Raw genomic sequence first — 16028 nt, forward strand, 5'->3', positions numbered from 1 at the left:
CTGGCTGGTCACCCAGGGGTTAGAGGTACCTTGGAGTTGGTGTCACGTCGGTTTTGGTGGCTCAAGATCCGACAGGACGTGGTCTCATACGTGTCAGCTTGTACCACGTGCGCTAGGGCTAAGACGCCCCGCTCCCGTCCTGTTGGCACACTACTTCCTCTTGAGGTACCTAGTAAGCCATGGACGGAAATCTCCATGGATTTCATCACTGATTTGCCCTCATCAGCTGGAAACACGGTCATCTTGGTGATTGTTGATCGTTTTTTTAAAATGTCGCACTTTGTGTCTTTGCCTGCGTTGCCTAACGCTAAGACTCTGGCTCAGGTATTTGTGCAGGAGGTGGTCAGACTTCATGGGGTTCCGTCTGACATCGTGTCTGATAGGGGGTCTCAGTTTGTGGCAAAATTTTGGAGAGCGTTTTGCTCACGGCTGGGAATCAAGTTATCTCATTCTTCGGCGTTTCATCCTCAGTCAAATGGTCAGACTGAGCGTATGAACCAAAATTTGGAACAGTACTTACGCTGCTTTGTCTCTGATAACCAGGAGGAGTGGTCTACCTTTCTTCCTTTGGCTGAGTTTGCCATCAATAATCACCGCCAGGAGTCGTCTGGGGAGTCTCCGTTTTTTTGTGTTTACGGGCTACATCCTCAATTTTGTACCTTGAGTCAGAGGGGCTCTTCCGGCGTTCCGGAGGAGGACCAGTTAGGAACACAATTGTCATCAGTCTGGAGGAGAGTTAAACAGCGCCTGTTGAGTGTGGGTGCTAGGTACAAACGTGTGGCTGACAGTAGGCATGTGCCAGGTCCGGACCTGAGTGTGGATGACTGGGTGTGGTTATCCACAAAAAACATAAGACTCAAGATACCGTCCCTTAAATTGGGTCCACGGTTTATTGGTCCATTTACGGTCACCGCCGTCATTAACCTAGTTGCGCACCGATTGGAGCTCCCTACGGTGTATAAGATACACAATGTGTTCCACAGGTCTCTTCTAATGAAGGTGGTGGGTTCTGTGGACGCGGCGCCTATGCCACCTCCAGTCTTGGTGGATGGTAATTTGGAGTTTGAAGTCTCCAAGGTGGTTGACTCTCGTGTAGTGCGTCGCACTTTACAGTACTTGGTACACTGGCGTGGTTATGGGCCTGAGGAGAGGTCCTGGGTACCAGCCTTGGATGTTCATGCTGACCGGCTGGTCAGGTTGTTTCACCGCCGTCATCCGGACAAGCCGGGTCCCATAAGTCGTGAGGGCCCTGGGGTCCCTCGTAGAAGGCGGGGTACTGTCTTGTCGGACACTGTTCAGACCAGGTCGTCCGACAGACAGCTGTAATTCCGCTTTTGACCACTATTTACTCATTGGCGTCTGCTAGATTTTGTCTAGCTGTTCCGGGGTTAATTTACCTGATCCTCGGATTGGAAGCTGGGCCATTTCCATGGCCTTTAAATAGTTCTCCTGATCATTGGGCGTCGCCGATTATAGCTTCTGTCTGGCGTTGTTATCTCGGTCTGGAGTGGAGAGCTGGTGGTTGGAGATTCGTTGCTGGTGGTGTATATTCCTTCGTCTTATTTACTCCTTCCTATATTTGTGTTTATTTTGCCCTGCACATTTATAGTGTATTCCTGAGTGTCTGCGGCGTGGTGTATATTTTCCTTTATCCTTGTCTGTGCTAACTGTGGGTATTTAAGTATTACCTCTTCACTGGGTGGTGGGTGGAGGTTTCAGCCTAGGGCTGAGCTCAGGAGTTAGGGTGAGGTTCGAGGCCTGAACATGCACACCATCAGTGTAAACTTCAGGTAGAGGGTCAGTCAGGATTTCCCTAGTCTTAGGGAAATTGCAGGAGCCCGGGTTATTAGCTCTCTCTCACCAAGTCTCTCCCTGACATATTTTTAAAGCATTCTGATTTTGCAGCATTTTTTCCAAACCTACCGTACTTAAAACTTTTGAAAAGTACTGTACACAAAGCAGCAAAGCAGGATGTGGCTGGTAAAAAAGATGCATGTAAGTACCGTAATAGTTGCTCTTTCCTTGCTTCATATTCTACATGCAATAAATGCGGTGTTGTGTAAGTTTACAAATACTTGTAGTTAAACTGGCAAAGACTAATGCTGTTTTTCTATTACATATTTATTTAGATGACCAATTCTGGTTATTAGGTGCATTTGGAGATGTTTCTGATAGTCCACACATGGCAAATAATGAACATAAAAATCGAAAAGGAAGAACACAGTCTGAGAGCAGAGGTGGAACAAGGAGAAGACATGAGGTACATCATGCCGCAGGTGCCCAGCAGAGCAAAATGCCTTCTGGTAAGCAGTAAAATATCACTACGAATCAGGACTGTGGAGTCGGAAAGCTAAACCTCCGACTCCTCAATTTCCTTGACTTCCGACTCCACGACTCCGACTCCATAACACTGGTCACTACTGAGCATGTACATAAAGTGCAGAACAGATTCATTTAAACTGAAAGCCAAGATCCTTGGATCAGGAATAGAACAGACATTTAGACATTTTAAAAAAAAATTACAGCACATCTTGCATTGTACTACTGAACCCAATTTATGATATACTAGCTGTACTGCCTGGCTTCGCCCGGATTAATAACTGTTGTTCGCAAAATAGAATGTGTTAACAAAAATGTATTCTGCACACAAAAGGAGCACAAAGCAAATAGATAGAAATTTAATTATTAAAAGGCAAAAACTAAGCTAATAGAAGCATTTCACAACATATATTAGCTTTGTTATACTGAGAATGTCCTTTGTTGCCTATATTAACCAATCAGAGCTCAGATTAAGTGACTGTAGCAAAATAGAAGCTGAGCTGTGATTGGTTGCTATTGGCAGCCTGATAAATCCCCAGCCAACAGGAAGCCCACCCCCTGGCAGTATATATTAGCTCACACATACACATAATAGACAGGTCATGTGACTGACAGCTGCCGTATTTCCTATATGGTACAGTTGCTGCTCTTGTAGTTTGTCTGCTTATTAATCAGATTTTTATTTTTGAAGGATAACACCAGACTTGTGTGTGTTTTAGGGCGAGTTTCATGTGTTAAGTTGTGTGTGTTGAGTTGCGTGTGGCGACATGCATGTAGCAACTTTTGTGAGATGAGTTTTGTGTGACGACATGCGTGTGGCAACTTTTTGTGTGTCGAGTTGCATGTGACAGGTTAGTGTAGCAAGTTGTGTGCAGCAAGTTTTGCGCGTGGCGAGTTTTATGTCTGGTGTATTTTGAGTAGGTGCAAGTTTTGTGTGAGGCAACTTTTGCATGTGTTGCAACTTTTGTGCATGTGGCAATTTTTCCGCGTGTGCAAGTTTTGCGTGTGGCGAGTTTTCCATGAGGTGAATTTTGCACGTGTGGCTAGTTTTGCATGTGACGAGTTTTGCATGTGGCGAATTTTGTGCGTGGCGAGTTATGAGTGGCGAGGGTGGTGTATGTGTGGTGAAATGTGTGTTGAGGGTGGTATATGTTTTCAAGCACGTGGCAGTGTGTGGCGCATTTTGTGTGTGTGTTCATATCCCCATGTGTGGTGAGTATCCCATGTCGGGGCCCCGCCTTAGCAACCATTTTTCTTGCGTTTTTTTCACGTATATGTTGCGTTTTTCATGCGTTCCAATACAATTCTATGGTGGCGGAATCGCGGCGATTCCTCAAAATTAGTGAACATGCTGCGTATTTTTCCGCGATTCGTTTCCACTGCGGAAAAATACACAGCAAGGGCACAATTTCGGAATGCAGTTAAATATAATGGGTTGCCTTTTGTTAGCGTTTTTTAAGCATTTCCGCGGAAATGCACGGTGAAAACGCTTAAAAAATGCAATGTAGGCACATAGCCTAATACACCAACCAGACTAACAAGGTAATACGAACAATGATAACGAAAAATACCAATCATACAAATATACTCACACAAATAATAGAGGAATTCATCAGGGAGTTAAGGATGGGGTTAAACCAAAGTAGGAGAAGGGGAATTATCACACACCCAAAACCTAGTAATAGTCACAGATAAATTCACCAAGCGCCTTATCAAAAAACAACCACCAACAACCTCCAGCCATGTAGCAAAAGCTACTCTGACAATGAGTGCTAGCCAGGGCCCAGATTCTACAAGAGATAAGAGTGGCTAAGAGTGAACAGCTGAGCCTAAGGGTACCGTCTCACAGTGGCACTTTTGTCGCTACGACGGTACGATCCGTGACGTTCCAGCGATATCCATACGATATTGCTGTGTCTGACATGCAGCAGCGATCAAGGACCCTGCTGAGAATCGTACGTCGTAGCAGATCGTTTGGAACTTTCTTTTGTCTCTGGATCACCCGCTGTCATCGTTGGATCGGTGTGTGTGACACCGATCCAACGATGCGTTCGCTTGTGACCAGGGTAAACATCGGGTTACTAAGCGCAGGGCCGCGCTTAGTAACCCGATGTTTACCCTGGTTACCGTCGTAAATGTAAAAAAAAAAAAACAGTACATACTCACATTCCGGTGTCCGTCAGGTCCCTTGCCGTCTGCTTCCCGCACTGACTGACTCCCGGCCGTAAAGTAAAAGAAGAGCACAGCGGTGACGTCACCGCTGTGATCTGCTTTCACTTTACGGCCGGGAGTCAGTCAGTGCGGGAAGCAGACGGCAAGGGACCTGACGGACACCGGAATGTGAGTATGTACTGTTTGGTTTTTTTTTTACATTTACGACGGTAACCAGGGTAAACATCGGGTTACTAAGCGCGGCCCTGCGCTTAGTAACCCGATGTTTACCCTGGTTACCCGGGGACCTCGGCATCGTTGGTCGCTGGAGAGCTGTCTGTGTGACAGCTCCCCAGCGACCAAACAACGACTTACCAACGATCACGGCCAGGTCTTATCGCTGGTCGTGATCGTTGATAAATCGTTTTGTAAGACGGTACCCTAATGCAGAAAAGCTTTCACAAGCTCTCAGCTGAGCAGATTAACCCCTGCACTGCTAAAAGAAACCTGCATCGTTTAATATGAAGGTGAAGTTTGTCTAATCAGTGCAGGAGTAGGAGAACTCAGACGCTGCTGTCTTCTGGCTCCTCTTAGTCGCGGTGCACCTGTGACAAGAAACATCCAATTATGCGTTTCAAGCCATTGAGGCCCTTATAAACAGGTATAATTCATCACACTTGAAATCAAATTTTTATCCCTTGAAAAGTCATGTGAAAAAAATGATTTGCTACAAAAAAGTAAGGTATTTAACCCCTTCATGACCTTGGGATTTTTTGTTTTTCCGTGTTCGTTTTTCACTCCCCTCCTTCGCAGAGCCATAACTTTTTTATTTTTCCGTCAATTTGGCCATGTGAGGGCTTATTTTTTGCGGGACGAGTTGTACTTTTGAATGACATCATTGGTTTTAGCATGTCGTGTACTAGAAAACGGGAAAAAAATTCCAAGTGCAGTGAAATTGCAAAAAATGTGCAGTCCCACACTTGTTTTTTGTTTGGCTTTTTTGCTAGGTTCACTAAATGCTAAAACTGACCTGCCATTATGATTCTCCAGGTCACTACGAGTTCATAGACACTTAACATGACTAGGTTATTTTTTACCTAAGTGGTGAAAAAAAATTCCAAACTTTGCTAAAAAAAAAAAAAATTACGCCATTTTCCGATACTCGTAGCGTCTCCATTTTTCATGATCTGGGGTCGGTTGAGGGCTTATTTTTTGTGTTCCGAGCTGGCGTTTTTAATGATAGCATTTTGGTGCAGATACGTTCTTTTGATCGCCCGTTATTGCATTTTAATACAATGTCGCGGCGACCAAAAAAGCGTAATTCTGGCGTTTCGATTTTTTTTCTCGCTACGCTGTTTAGCGATCAGGTTAATGCTTTTTTTTTTTATTGATAGATCGGGCGATTCTGAACGCGGCGATACCAAATATGTCTAGGTTTGATTTTTTTTTAATTGATTTATTTTGATTGTGGCGAAAGGGGGGTGATTTAAACTTTTATATTTTTTTTATTTTTTTCACATTTTTTTTTACTTTTGCCATGCTTTAATAGCCTTCATGACGTTATAATAGATGAATGTGGATAAAATCCGCGCTGCTGCGACAAATAATGGATCCATATATAGTTATAAGGTGTTCGGGTGGTTTATTCAACGCGTTTCGAAGCTCATGGCTTCTTCTTCAGGAAGTTTCCACACAGAGATATGACACATGGTATCCGCAGCAGCGCGGATTTTATCCACATTCATCTATTATAACGTCTCTAAGAGGTCGCAGCGCCGACCTGTGGATCTGCAGCAGCTGACAAACTACACGCCTTTACTGTGTACCACCAGGTGAGCAGTTCTCTCATAATTGATTAGAAGCAATCCTGAGGATAAGACCCTATTTGCGCTTTTTTTGTCTCCTACTTTTCTATACTATTAATAGCCTTCATGGGAGGCTAGAAGCAGGCACAGCACGATCGGCTCTGCTACATAGCAGCGATCTGCTGTTCGCTGCTATGTAGAAGAAAATCAGGTGTGCTGTGAGCGCCGACCACAGGGTGGCGCTCACAGCTGCCGGGGATCTGTAACCATAGAGGTCTCAAGGACCTCTATGGTTACAATACTGAAGCATCGCCGACCTCCGATCATGTGACAGGGTCGGCGATGCCGTCATTTCCGGCCGCCCGGCCGAATGCGGTAGTTAAATGCAGCTGTCTGCGTTTGACAGCGGCATTTAACTAGTTAATAGGTGCGGGCAGATCGCAATTCTGCCCGCGCCTATTGCGGGCACATGTCAGCTGTTCAAAACAGCTGACATGTCCCGGCTTTGATGCAGGCTCACCGCCGGAGCCCGCATCAAAGAGGGGCTTCTGACCTCGGACATACTATCCCATCCGAGGTCAGAAAGGGGTTAAAAGCAAGCATATAAATGTGTACATATATATGACCAAATGGAGGAAAAGGAAAAAATGTCCAGTAGCCAAATCAATAATGTAAAATTGTATCCTGTCTACAGTTTAGACAACACACTTTTTGAGCAGTTTTTGCCACATATCTCCACCTCAAATTGGTTTGATAACCCATTATATAGCTTAATTGTTAAAACCTATGATATTACATGCATGTACATTGGTGAAAAGTGTGGAAATAGTTTTTTTTCTCTCTAAATACATAATTTTTTGCACCAACTTATTCCCCTTTTTCTTATTTTTCTTCTCTTTATATTCTCCTCTCTCTCCTCCCTTTTTAACCCTATTACATCTCACTATTTCTGACTTTACCTCCCGTGCATGTGGAGGCTAGAGATGAGCAAATATTTCAATGTTTGGTTCAGATTACGATCGCCGAATTTGCAATATTCGCCGATTAATTTGTCAAATATTTGCCGAACATAACCGAACGCCATTCAGCTCAATGGTAGGCAAAAACATACGCATTCGTAACACCTTATAACGTCCCCAAATGCTGCGAAAACACATCAAATGAGAGGCAGACACCAGGAAAGTGGCCCCAATTCACCCACAGTACAAATTGCATCATGGCACTGCAGCAATCAGCCAGGCATGAGGTATCGGGTCTGGGACAGCATTTTCAGCTTTCAATTGAACATGACAGTAAGACGTAGTGGGTGAGGGATCGGTGTAGGCCTACTGTGCTGGGAGCCCTGATACCACATGCAACAGCTCAACCACACCCAGGTGGCATAAATATCATATAAAGAGGGCGCTATTTATATTGAGAGGGACATGTGATTTCAGCAGCCAATGGCACAAGCTGTTGTGTCAGGACATTGTGGGTGTTTCCTGTGCCCTGATTGGCTAGCCGCAATGTGCACACATTAAGTTAGGAAAAGAAAAATAAATGACTGACGCTGCAAACCCCTTCCCCTCTTCAAACACTTGCCAAACGCACATAATACACCACCATTATCGTTGCTAAAGAGCTGAAAATACTTTTGTGGCAACGGAAATTTCTTAACCTGTTTTTTTCTTTAGTTATTACCATTGCAAAATGCAACATGTTATCCTAATAACTAATGACCACAAGACAGCTATTTTTTTTAACAATCTATTTGTTAATGATTGTTGTTTATTTTCGCAAACCTAAAAAGTACAAAATGAAACTTTTTTTAAAGGCTCAGAATTCCATTTAGTTGCTTATATACCTTTTATAACAGCACTAAGAATTTTTGTCCTCAGCTATAGTTGCAGTTCAAAGTACAGTAAGACTATGGCTGTCATTTTAGCTACATTAGTTGTGCTACAAAATTCCTATTTGTAGCCCAAGCTTAAATTTTCAAATTGGAGTATCTAGTAACACTTGTTTGCATCAAAATGGCATTTACTGTTGTGGATAGGAAAAATAGGGTACTCATTATTTTACAAGATGTCACAATTACTAGTTGTAAATCTTGGAGTAAAAATCAAAACTTACCAGGTAAAAAAATAAAGATTTTTTTTTAAAATTTTCTTTGTCATAAAACATTGTAGCTTACTTTAAAATATTTTATCTTCCAGGTGCTGCTCAAGGAGCCTACAGAGATAAATCACAACAAAATGACACAACTGGTGGTAGGAGAAATGGTAAACCACAAGTTCATACATTAGGCCAAGAAAGCCAGCAACAGCGCTATGGTACACCGGGGAGGTTATCAAATCGTCATAAAAGTCCACAGAGATATGCTAGCCAAAACTTGGTTGGATCTTTGATTAAAGGTACCTTGTGTACATATGCAGAACATTTTTGACTACCTGTTTAAAATGAAACTATTTTGAAAACGGTTGTGTAATTCAAAAGTCTGGAGAATCTAAGAAAGTAGGGAAATTTGATGATCTTATGAGCCCAGAGGAGAGACTGGACTCTATCAATACTTTACCACAAATTGAAAAGTCATCTAGGGCATAAAATAGCTTCAACTAGCTTTACCAAATAAAGTTTAGATATCAAAGATAAAGAAATGACCCAGAAAATCTTTAAGTTTGCGCACTTGCATGTTAAGTGAGCGCTGGAGGGAGATGCATTATAGATCATTCATAGGGCAAGCTTTGCTTTTGACCTGTCCTATACAAGCCCCAACCCCACTACCAAAGAGAATGTACTAAATTTCATCAGGTAAAGTTGTCTTATTAAAGGGAACCTGTCACCCCCAAAATGGCTGGTGAGGTAAGCTCACCGGCATCAGGGGCTTATCTGGCCTCTCTGACCTTTCCGGCGCCTGCGCACTGCAGTACTTTGCTCTGCCCTCAACAGGGCAGACAAAGTACACCTGCGCCGGAGCTGCGGCGTAAAGACCCGAAGAGGACGTCATGGAATGAAGATGGGAGGCGCCGGAGCGGACCGGAGACACCCATCCGACCTGACCGCACCGGGACCGCCCCTGGGTGAGTATAATCTAATGTCTTTTTCTCCTCTTTCAGGTAACATCGGGGGCTTTTCTACAGCATTACAGAATGCTGTAGATAAGCCCCTGATGCCAGTGAGCTTACCTCACCAGCCATTTTGGGGGTGACAGGTTCCCTTTAAAGATGATTGGAGGGTGGAACTCCACATCACATAGAATGTTACTTTTCATGAGTCTCCATGACTCATCTGAGTCTGGGGGAAACAATGTGGCCAATAAAGGGATCCATTCTGAAATATATTTTGTTATGCTGGCTAAAAAAATCAGACCCAGCGCTTTAAAATAGTATTACCACACACTTCTACTCTCATAGGTTTGTCAGCTCTGGCAATCTTTTGTAGGCATCCACATGCAAGGATGAAAATACACTCTCACTATAACTTAGAACAGGACTATGTGAGGCATAATGACAGTTTGCTCTCCTCACTGCAGATTGTGCTGGAATACAGCAGACCTGAGTGTGGTTAAGGCTACTTTCACACTTCCGTCTTCTGGGCTCCGTCGCAATCTATCGTTATGGCCAAAAAATGGATCCTGCAAATGTGCTTGCAGGATGTGTTTTTTGCCCATAGACTTGTGTTAGCGACGGATGGGCACACGTCGCATCCGTCGTGCGACGTCGATGCACAAAAAAGTTCAATGTAACGTTTTTTTGTGTGACGTGTCCGCCATTTCCAACCATGCATGCGCGGCCGGAACTCCGCCCCCTCCTCCCCGCTCATCACAATGGGCAGCGGATGCGTTGTAAAACTGCATCCGCTGCCCACGTTGTGCTAAATTTAGCACAACGTCCGTCGGTACGTTGGGCCGACGATTTGCGACGGCCTCGTACCGACGGAAGCGTGAAAGTAGCCTAAAAGCTCTCATCTTCAGCAGTCAATGTGGTAGGAGAGGCAGTACAGTAGAATTGGCAGCATTATAGATGCTTTAGCAGTGGTAGTGTGAATTTGGTCAAGTCAATATGGCTCATTTGAGTATGAGTGGAGAGCTGAAACTAGCCTCAGCTACCTGGTATGAGAAATACCTGAAATATGGGTGTGGTGCTCGGAGGCATCGGCCTGACTTCCTGACTTATGGAGCCATGAAAAAGAGGAAACCACAAAAAAATATTGAAATATGTAGAACGTCACATTTTATTAGGGCTTTTTCAAATAGAAAAAATAATTAAAATAATATATTAATGCTAAGTCAACGCGTTTTGAGCTGTACAAGCTCTTAGTCCTGACAAGTAGCGTATAAAAAGGGTAAGGTTATATAGAACATGCTCAAGAAAGAGGTGTGTGGAAAAACACCATGATTGTCCTTAATTATTAACCCTATGTATCACATTGAAGACAAGATTATATACATATATGTTAATTCACATAAACAGACAGATTTTATAAATGACAAAATTAAAGAAGAAAATATGTACAAATATCCATAATGCCTCTATCAGGAACACCGTGATTGATGCACAGATCAGATCAGTACACGTGTCCAACCGGGGTACTGGGTTACCTTGTTCTTTGTGCATGGAGGGTTTGCCAAGACGGGCGTGACCGTCGGCGTGCAGGACCTGCCACAAGTTACCGTTGAGGGAGGGTCAGGGGCGGAGCCAACCAGAAAGCTCACGGAGGAGATATCGGAGAGCGACGGGGATCGGCAGGGCCGAGAGGACGTCAGGTGACCAGAGGCCAGTGCCTGGAGGTCAGAGGGGAATCAGAATGAGACAAGAGAATGGTTAGGTCAAAGCCGAGAGTCAGAAACCGGGAGAGTGACAGAGGTACCAGGGGAACAGGCAAAATGGGTAGTCACAAGACGAAGCAGATGTCAATACCAGGCGAACAACAAGCGGTACAGAATCAGCAGATGAGCAAAACGGGAACAGAACAGGTCAGAAACAGGGTGATCACACGAAAGCATGCACAAGGCACAAGCACTCAAGGGTTAACTAACTCAGTATCACTGACACACCCAAGAGAGGCTATTTAAAGCCCTCACAAAGCCAGAGGGAGGCCACAAGGATTAACCCCATAAGCACTAGACAAAACTTCATACAGACCATGACAGCCACATAATAATGAATATATGAAAGTACCGTATATTCGAGTATAAGCCGAACCGAGTATAAGCCAAGACCCCTAATTTTGCCACAAAAAACTGGGAAAACTTAATGACTCGAGTATAATCCTAGGGTGGAAAATGCAGCAGCTACCAGTAAATGGCAAAAATACAAATAGATACCAATAAAAGTAAAATTAATTGAGACATCAGTAGGTTAAGTGTTTTTGAATATCCATATTGAATCAGGAGCCCCATACAATGCTCCATACAGCTCATGATGGGCCCCATAAGATGCTCCAAATTAAAATATGCCCCATATAATGCTGCACAAATGCGGATTATGACCCCATAAGATGTTCCATACAGACATTTGCCCCATATAATGCTGCACAAACGTTGATTATGGCCCCATAAGATGCTCTATAAAGATATTTGCCTCATATAATGCTCCACAAATGTTGCTTATGGCCACATAAGATGCTTCATACAGTCATTTGCCCCATGTAATGCTCCACAAACATTGCTTATGGCCCCATAAGATGCTCCATACAGTCATTTGCCCCATGTAATGCTCCACAAACATTGCTTATGGCCCCATAAGATGCTCCATACAGTCATTTGCCCCATATAATGCTCCACAAACGTTGCTTATGGCCCCATAAGATGCTCCATACAGTCATTTGCCCCATGTAATGCTCCACAAATGTTGCTTATGGCCCCATAAGATGCTCCATACAGTCATTTGCCCCATGTAATGCTCCACAAACGTTGCTTATGGCCCCATAAGATGCTCCATACAGTCATTTTCCCCAAGTAATGCTCCACAAACGATGCTTATTGCCCCATAAGATGCTCCATACAATCATTTGACCCATGTAATGCTCCACAAACGTTGCTTATGGCCCCATAAGATGCTCCATACAGTCATTTGCCCCATGTAATGCTCCACAAATGTTGCTTATGGCCACATAAGATGCTCCATACAGTCATTTGCCCCATGTAATGCTCCACAAACATTTCTTATGGCCCCATAAGATGCTCCATGTAGACATTTGCCCCATGTGCTGTTGCTGCGATAAAAAAATAAATAAAAATCACATACCTCTCGTCGCTCAGGCCCCCGGTACTTTCTATATTCACCTGCTCTCTGTTCCACCGCCGCCAGCTGCAGCTGCGTTCCACGTCCTCTGCACTGACTGTTTAGGCGGCGGTGGAATGGGGATCAGGTGAATATCGCGCTCTGCGTTATACTCACCTGCTCCTGGCGCGGTGTCCCTGGTTCCCCGGCGCCGGCAGCTTTTTCCTGTAGTGAGCGGTCACATGGTACCGCTCATTATAGTAATGAATATGCGGCTCCACCCCTATGGGAGTGGAGTAGGGTCCATATTCATTACTGTAATGAGTGATACCATGTGACCGCTCACTACAGGAAGAAGCTGCCGGCGCCGGGGAACCAGGGACACCGCGCCAGGAGCAGGTGAGTATGATTAGACAGCTGCTGCTCCCCCTCCCCTGCCGACCCCTGGGAATGACTCGAGTATAAGCCGAGAGGGGCAATTTCAGCCTAAAAAATGGGCTGAAATTCTCGGCTTATACTCGAGTATATACGGAAGTTTTTAAAATTTAAATTTTCTGTTTGTATAGAAAAAAGGGGTATATTTAGTAAAGATACATTAAATCATTTTTATAGTTAAGAACTTTTGGAGATCTACTACCCAAATTTAAGATCCAAAAAGCTTCACGTATAAGATGTGTCCAGTTACCATCTTCCATAGGGCGGTTAATCCTTTCTATGCCTATGATTAGCAATCAAGAGCAATCACCTTGGTGTATTTCATGAAAATGCCTGGATAAACCAGACATAGAATGTTTAATTTTCAAGGGGTCAGGAACTGCATCATAATGTTTGTTCTGCTATTCTTTTCTTTAATTTTCATCTAGTGCACCCGATATATTGCATGCAACACACACAGCACTCTGCTGAGTACAGGACATGTGTGGTGTTGCAATTAATAAATGTTTTAATGTCATATACGCGTTTGGAGTCTGATGACTGGAAAACAGATGTTTTATCATATGTTTACAAATTGAAAACTACACCTTAATTGCCCAGAGCAAAAATTGGCTTTTCATGATAGCCACAGTTTGTTTGATTTAATTGAGAGAAAAATTAACTCTGGAAGACAAGATTTGATAGGATTTCATCCTGATACAGTACAGGTAAGTTTTTTGCATATAATATTTTCAATATGATAGTAACTAGAACTATATGTAGTTGTAAACATAAATTGATGGGAATAACCTTGTGTATTATTTTCTGCTACCATACAAAAAAACATTGTCTAGTTTTAGATTTCACAATGCCTTATACTCTAGTTAGTAAAGGTTTTCTACTGCCTTAGGAAGAAAGTCATTGTTGATGATGTCACACTCATTGTCAAAATTTGTGTCATCAGAACAAAATCTACACGCTGTGACAAATTCACCAACCGGAAGATTTTTATAATGTGTGACGGGTGGTCATGCAGAATGGAATTGTCACTAATTGGTTTTCTATAGATGTCTGCATTAATTACTCTCTTAATAGGACTCCCTCTTAACGAAACATCCAGAAAAGGTGTCAGGTGTGTATGGCATTCAATTGTAATCTAAGGTTAATGTCATTGTCATTAATAAAGCTAGAAGACATCTGACAAGAACTATGGCTGATGGAAAAGATAAACAACAAATCGTCGATATAGCTACCATACCAAACAATATGCTTATGGAAGACATCAGGTAATGAGATAATGAATATAAAACTGTCTCATCCCACCATGCCGTATACAAGTTTGAAAGTAAAGGAGATCTTTGGACCTGCAAATAATATTCATTATCAAAGGAAAAAGGTATTGGTTAATAAAAATGAAGTAAATAAGATGTATGCAATTAAATGCTCAGAAAATTGGCTATATTTGTGCAAATGAAATGATAAATCATAGGGAATGCAATAATATAGGGGAATTATGCCACTGGTAACCCAATAGTAGTGATCAAACCATGTTATTTTACCCATAATTTTTAGTAACTGTTTGGTGTCTTTCATAAGACTACCAGTCTGTACCACAAAGGGTTGCAACAAATTATCCAGCCATTATGAGAAATTCTCAGTCAGTGAATCTATGCTTGCCACAATGGGACGAAGTTGTGGAGGAAAATGACCCTTGTGCATTTTGGGAATGGCATGAAATATTGGACGTGTTGGAGTATCGTTCAAACAATATTCTTGTTCTTTCTTGGTGATATATCTTTGTATGACTCCTTCCTCTCATAACTTACACATATTAGTAACTATACGATTGGTAGGATCACAAGTTAACTTGCAGTATATGGATGAGTCTGACAAAAGATCCATGACTAGTTTGTGGTATAGCAAATTATCCAGAATAACAATAGAGTCTCCTTTGTGGATATATATATACAATTTGTTGTTCATCTTCTCCACCATAGTTTTTGTCAAATGTCTGCCATTTCTAGCTTTCTCAGTGACAGTGACATTACCCTCAGATTTATGGTTGAATGCCATATGCACCTCACACTCTTTCTGGATGTTTAGTTATGAGGGAGTCCTATTAAGAGATCAATTGATACTGAAATGTTTAGAAAACCAATTAGCGGACATTCCATTCTGCATGCAACTAGTTGCCACCCATCCCACGTTATAAAAATTCAGTGAAGTTGTCATAGAACTTGATCTGATGACGCATGTTTTAACAATGAATGAGACATCATCCACAATGACTTTCTTCCCAACGCTATTGCACATCTTTACTTATTAGAGCACTTATTGCGTAATCTAAAACTAGACTTTGTCTTTTGTATGGTAATAGAGAAAATAATAAACATGATTATTCCCATCAAATTACTTTTGCAACCACATTTAGTTCTAGGTACTATCATATGCAAAAACTTACCTGTACTGTATCGGGATGAAATCCTATCACTAATCTTTTCTTCTGCAGTTAATTTTTCTGTGCACCGAGCTGCCTCCTTGCTAATATCCTCTCACAAACAAACCAGAAACAAGATAGGTGAAGAACCCTAGTGCCAAAAAAGAAAACCACAAAAAATGGACCCCTATAATATAACTTTTAATTATGAAAAGCTAAAAACATGTTCATGTCACATATAGATAAGTAAAAAGCAACAAATAAGGAGTGAGTGTTAATCAGGGAAAGTTACATTAACCCCTCAAGGACCAGGGGTGTTTCCATTTTTGCATTTCCATTATTTGCTCCCCTTCTTCCCAGAGCCATAACTGTTTTTTTTTTTCCATCAATATGGCCATTTGAGGGCTTTTTTATTGCGGGACAAGTTGTAGTTTTGAACAGCACCATTGATTTGACCATATCTTGTACTGGAAAAGGGGGGTAAAAATTTAAAGTGCGGTAATGTTGCAAAAAAAGTACAATTCCACAATTTTTATTTTTTTTTTTCACTAAAGACTAAATCTGACCTGCAATTATGATTCTCTGGGTCATTACAAGTTCGTCAATACCAAACATGTATAGGTGTTTTTTTTATTTAAGTGATGAAAAAAAATCCAAAGTTTATAAAAAAAAAAAGAAAAGTCACCATTTCCCAAGACC

General features: G+C 42.4%; 1 protein-coding gene across 1 annotated transcript in view; it reads left to right on the forward strand.

Moving 5' to 3' along the window:
- The window catches only part of LOC143782308 (NFX1-type zinc finger-containing protein 1-like), a 495771-nt gene that overhangs the window by 70018 nt on the left and 409725 nt on the right, over window positions 1-16028 (forward strand). Inside the window, exons 3-4 of the mRNA XM_077269631.1 lie at window positions 2130-2303; window positions 8471-8668. Of these exons, the coding sequence (XP_077125746.1) occupies window positions 2130-2303; window positions 8471-8668 (372 nt within the window). The remainder of the gene's footprint in view (window positions 1-2129; window positions 2304-8470; window positions 8669-16028) is intronic.

This window comes from Ranitomeya variabilis, chromosome 6, assembly GCF_051348905.1.
Source record: "Ranitomeya variabilis isolate aRanVar5 chromosome 6, aRanVar5.hap1, whole genome shotgun sequence".
Classification (NCBI taxonomy): domain Eukaryota; kingdom Metazoa; phylum Chordata; class Amphibia; order Anura; family Dendrobatidae; genus Ranitomeya; species Ranitomeya variabilis.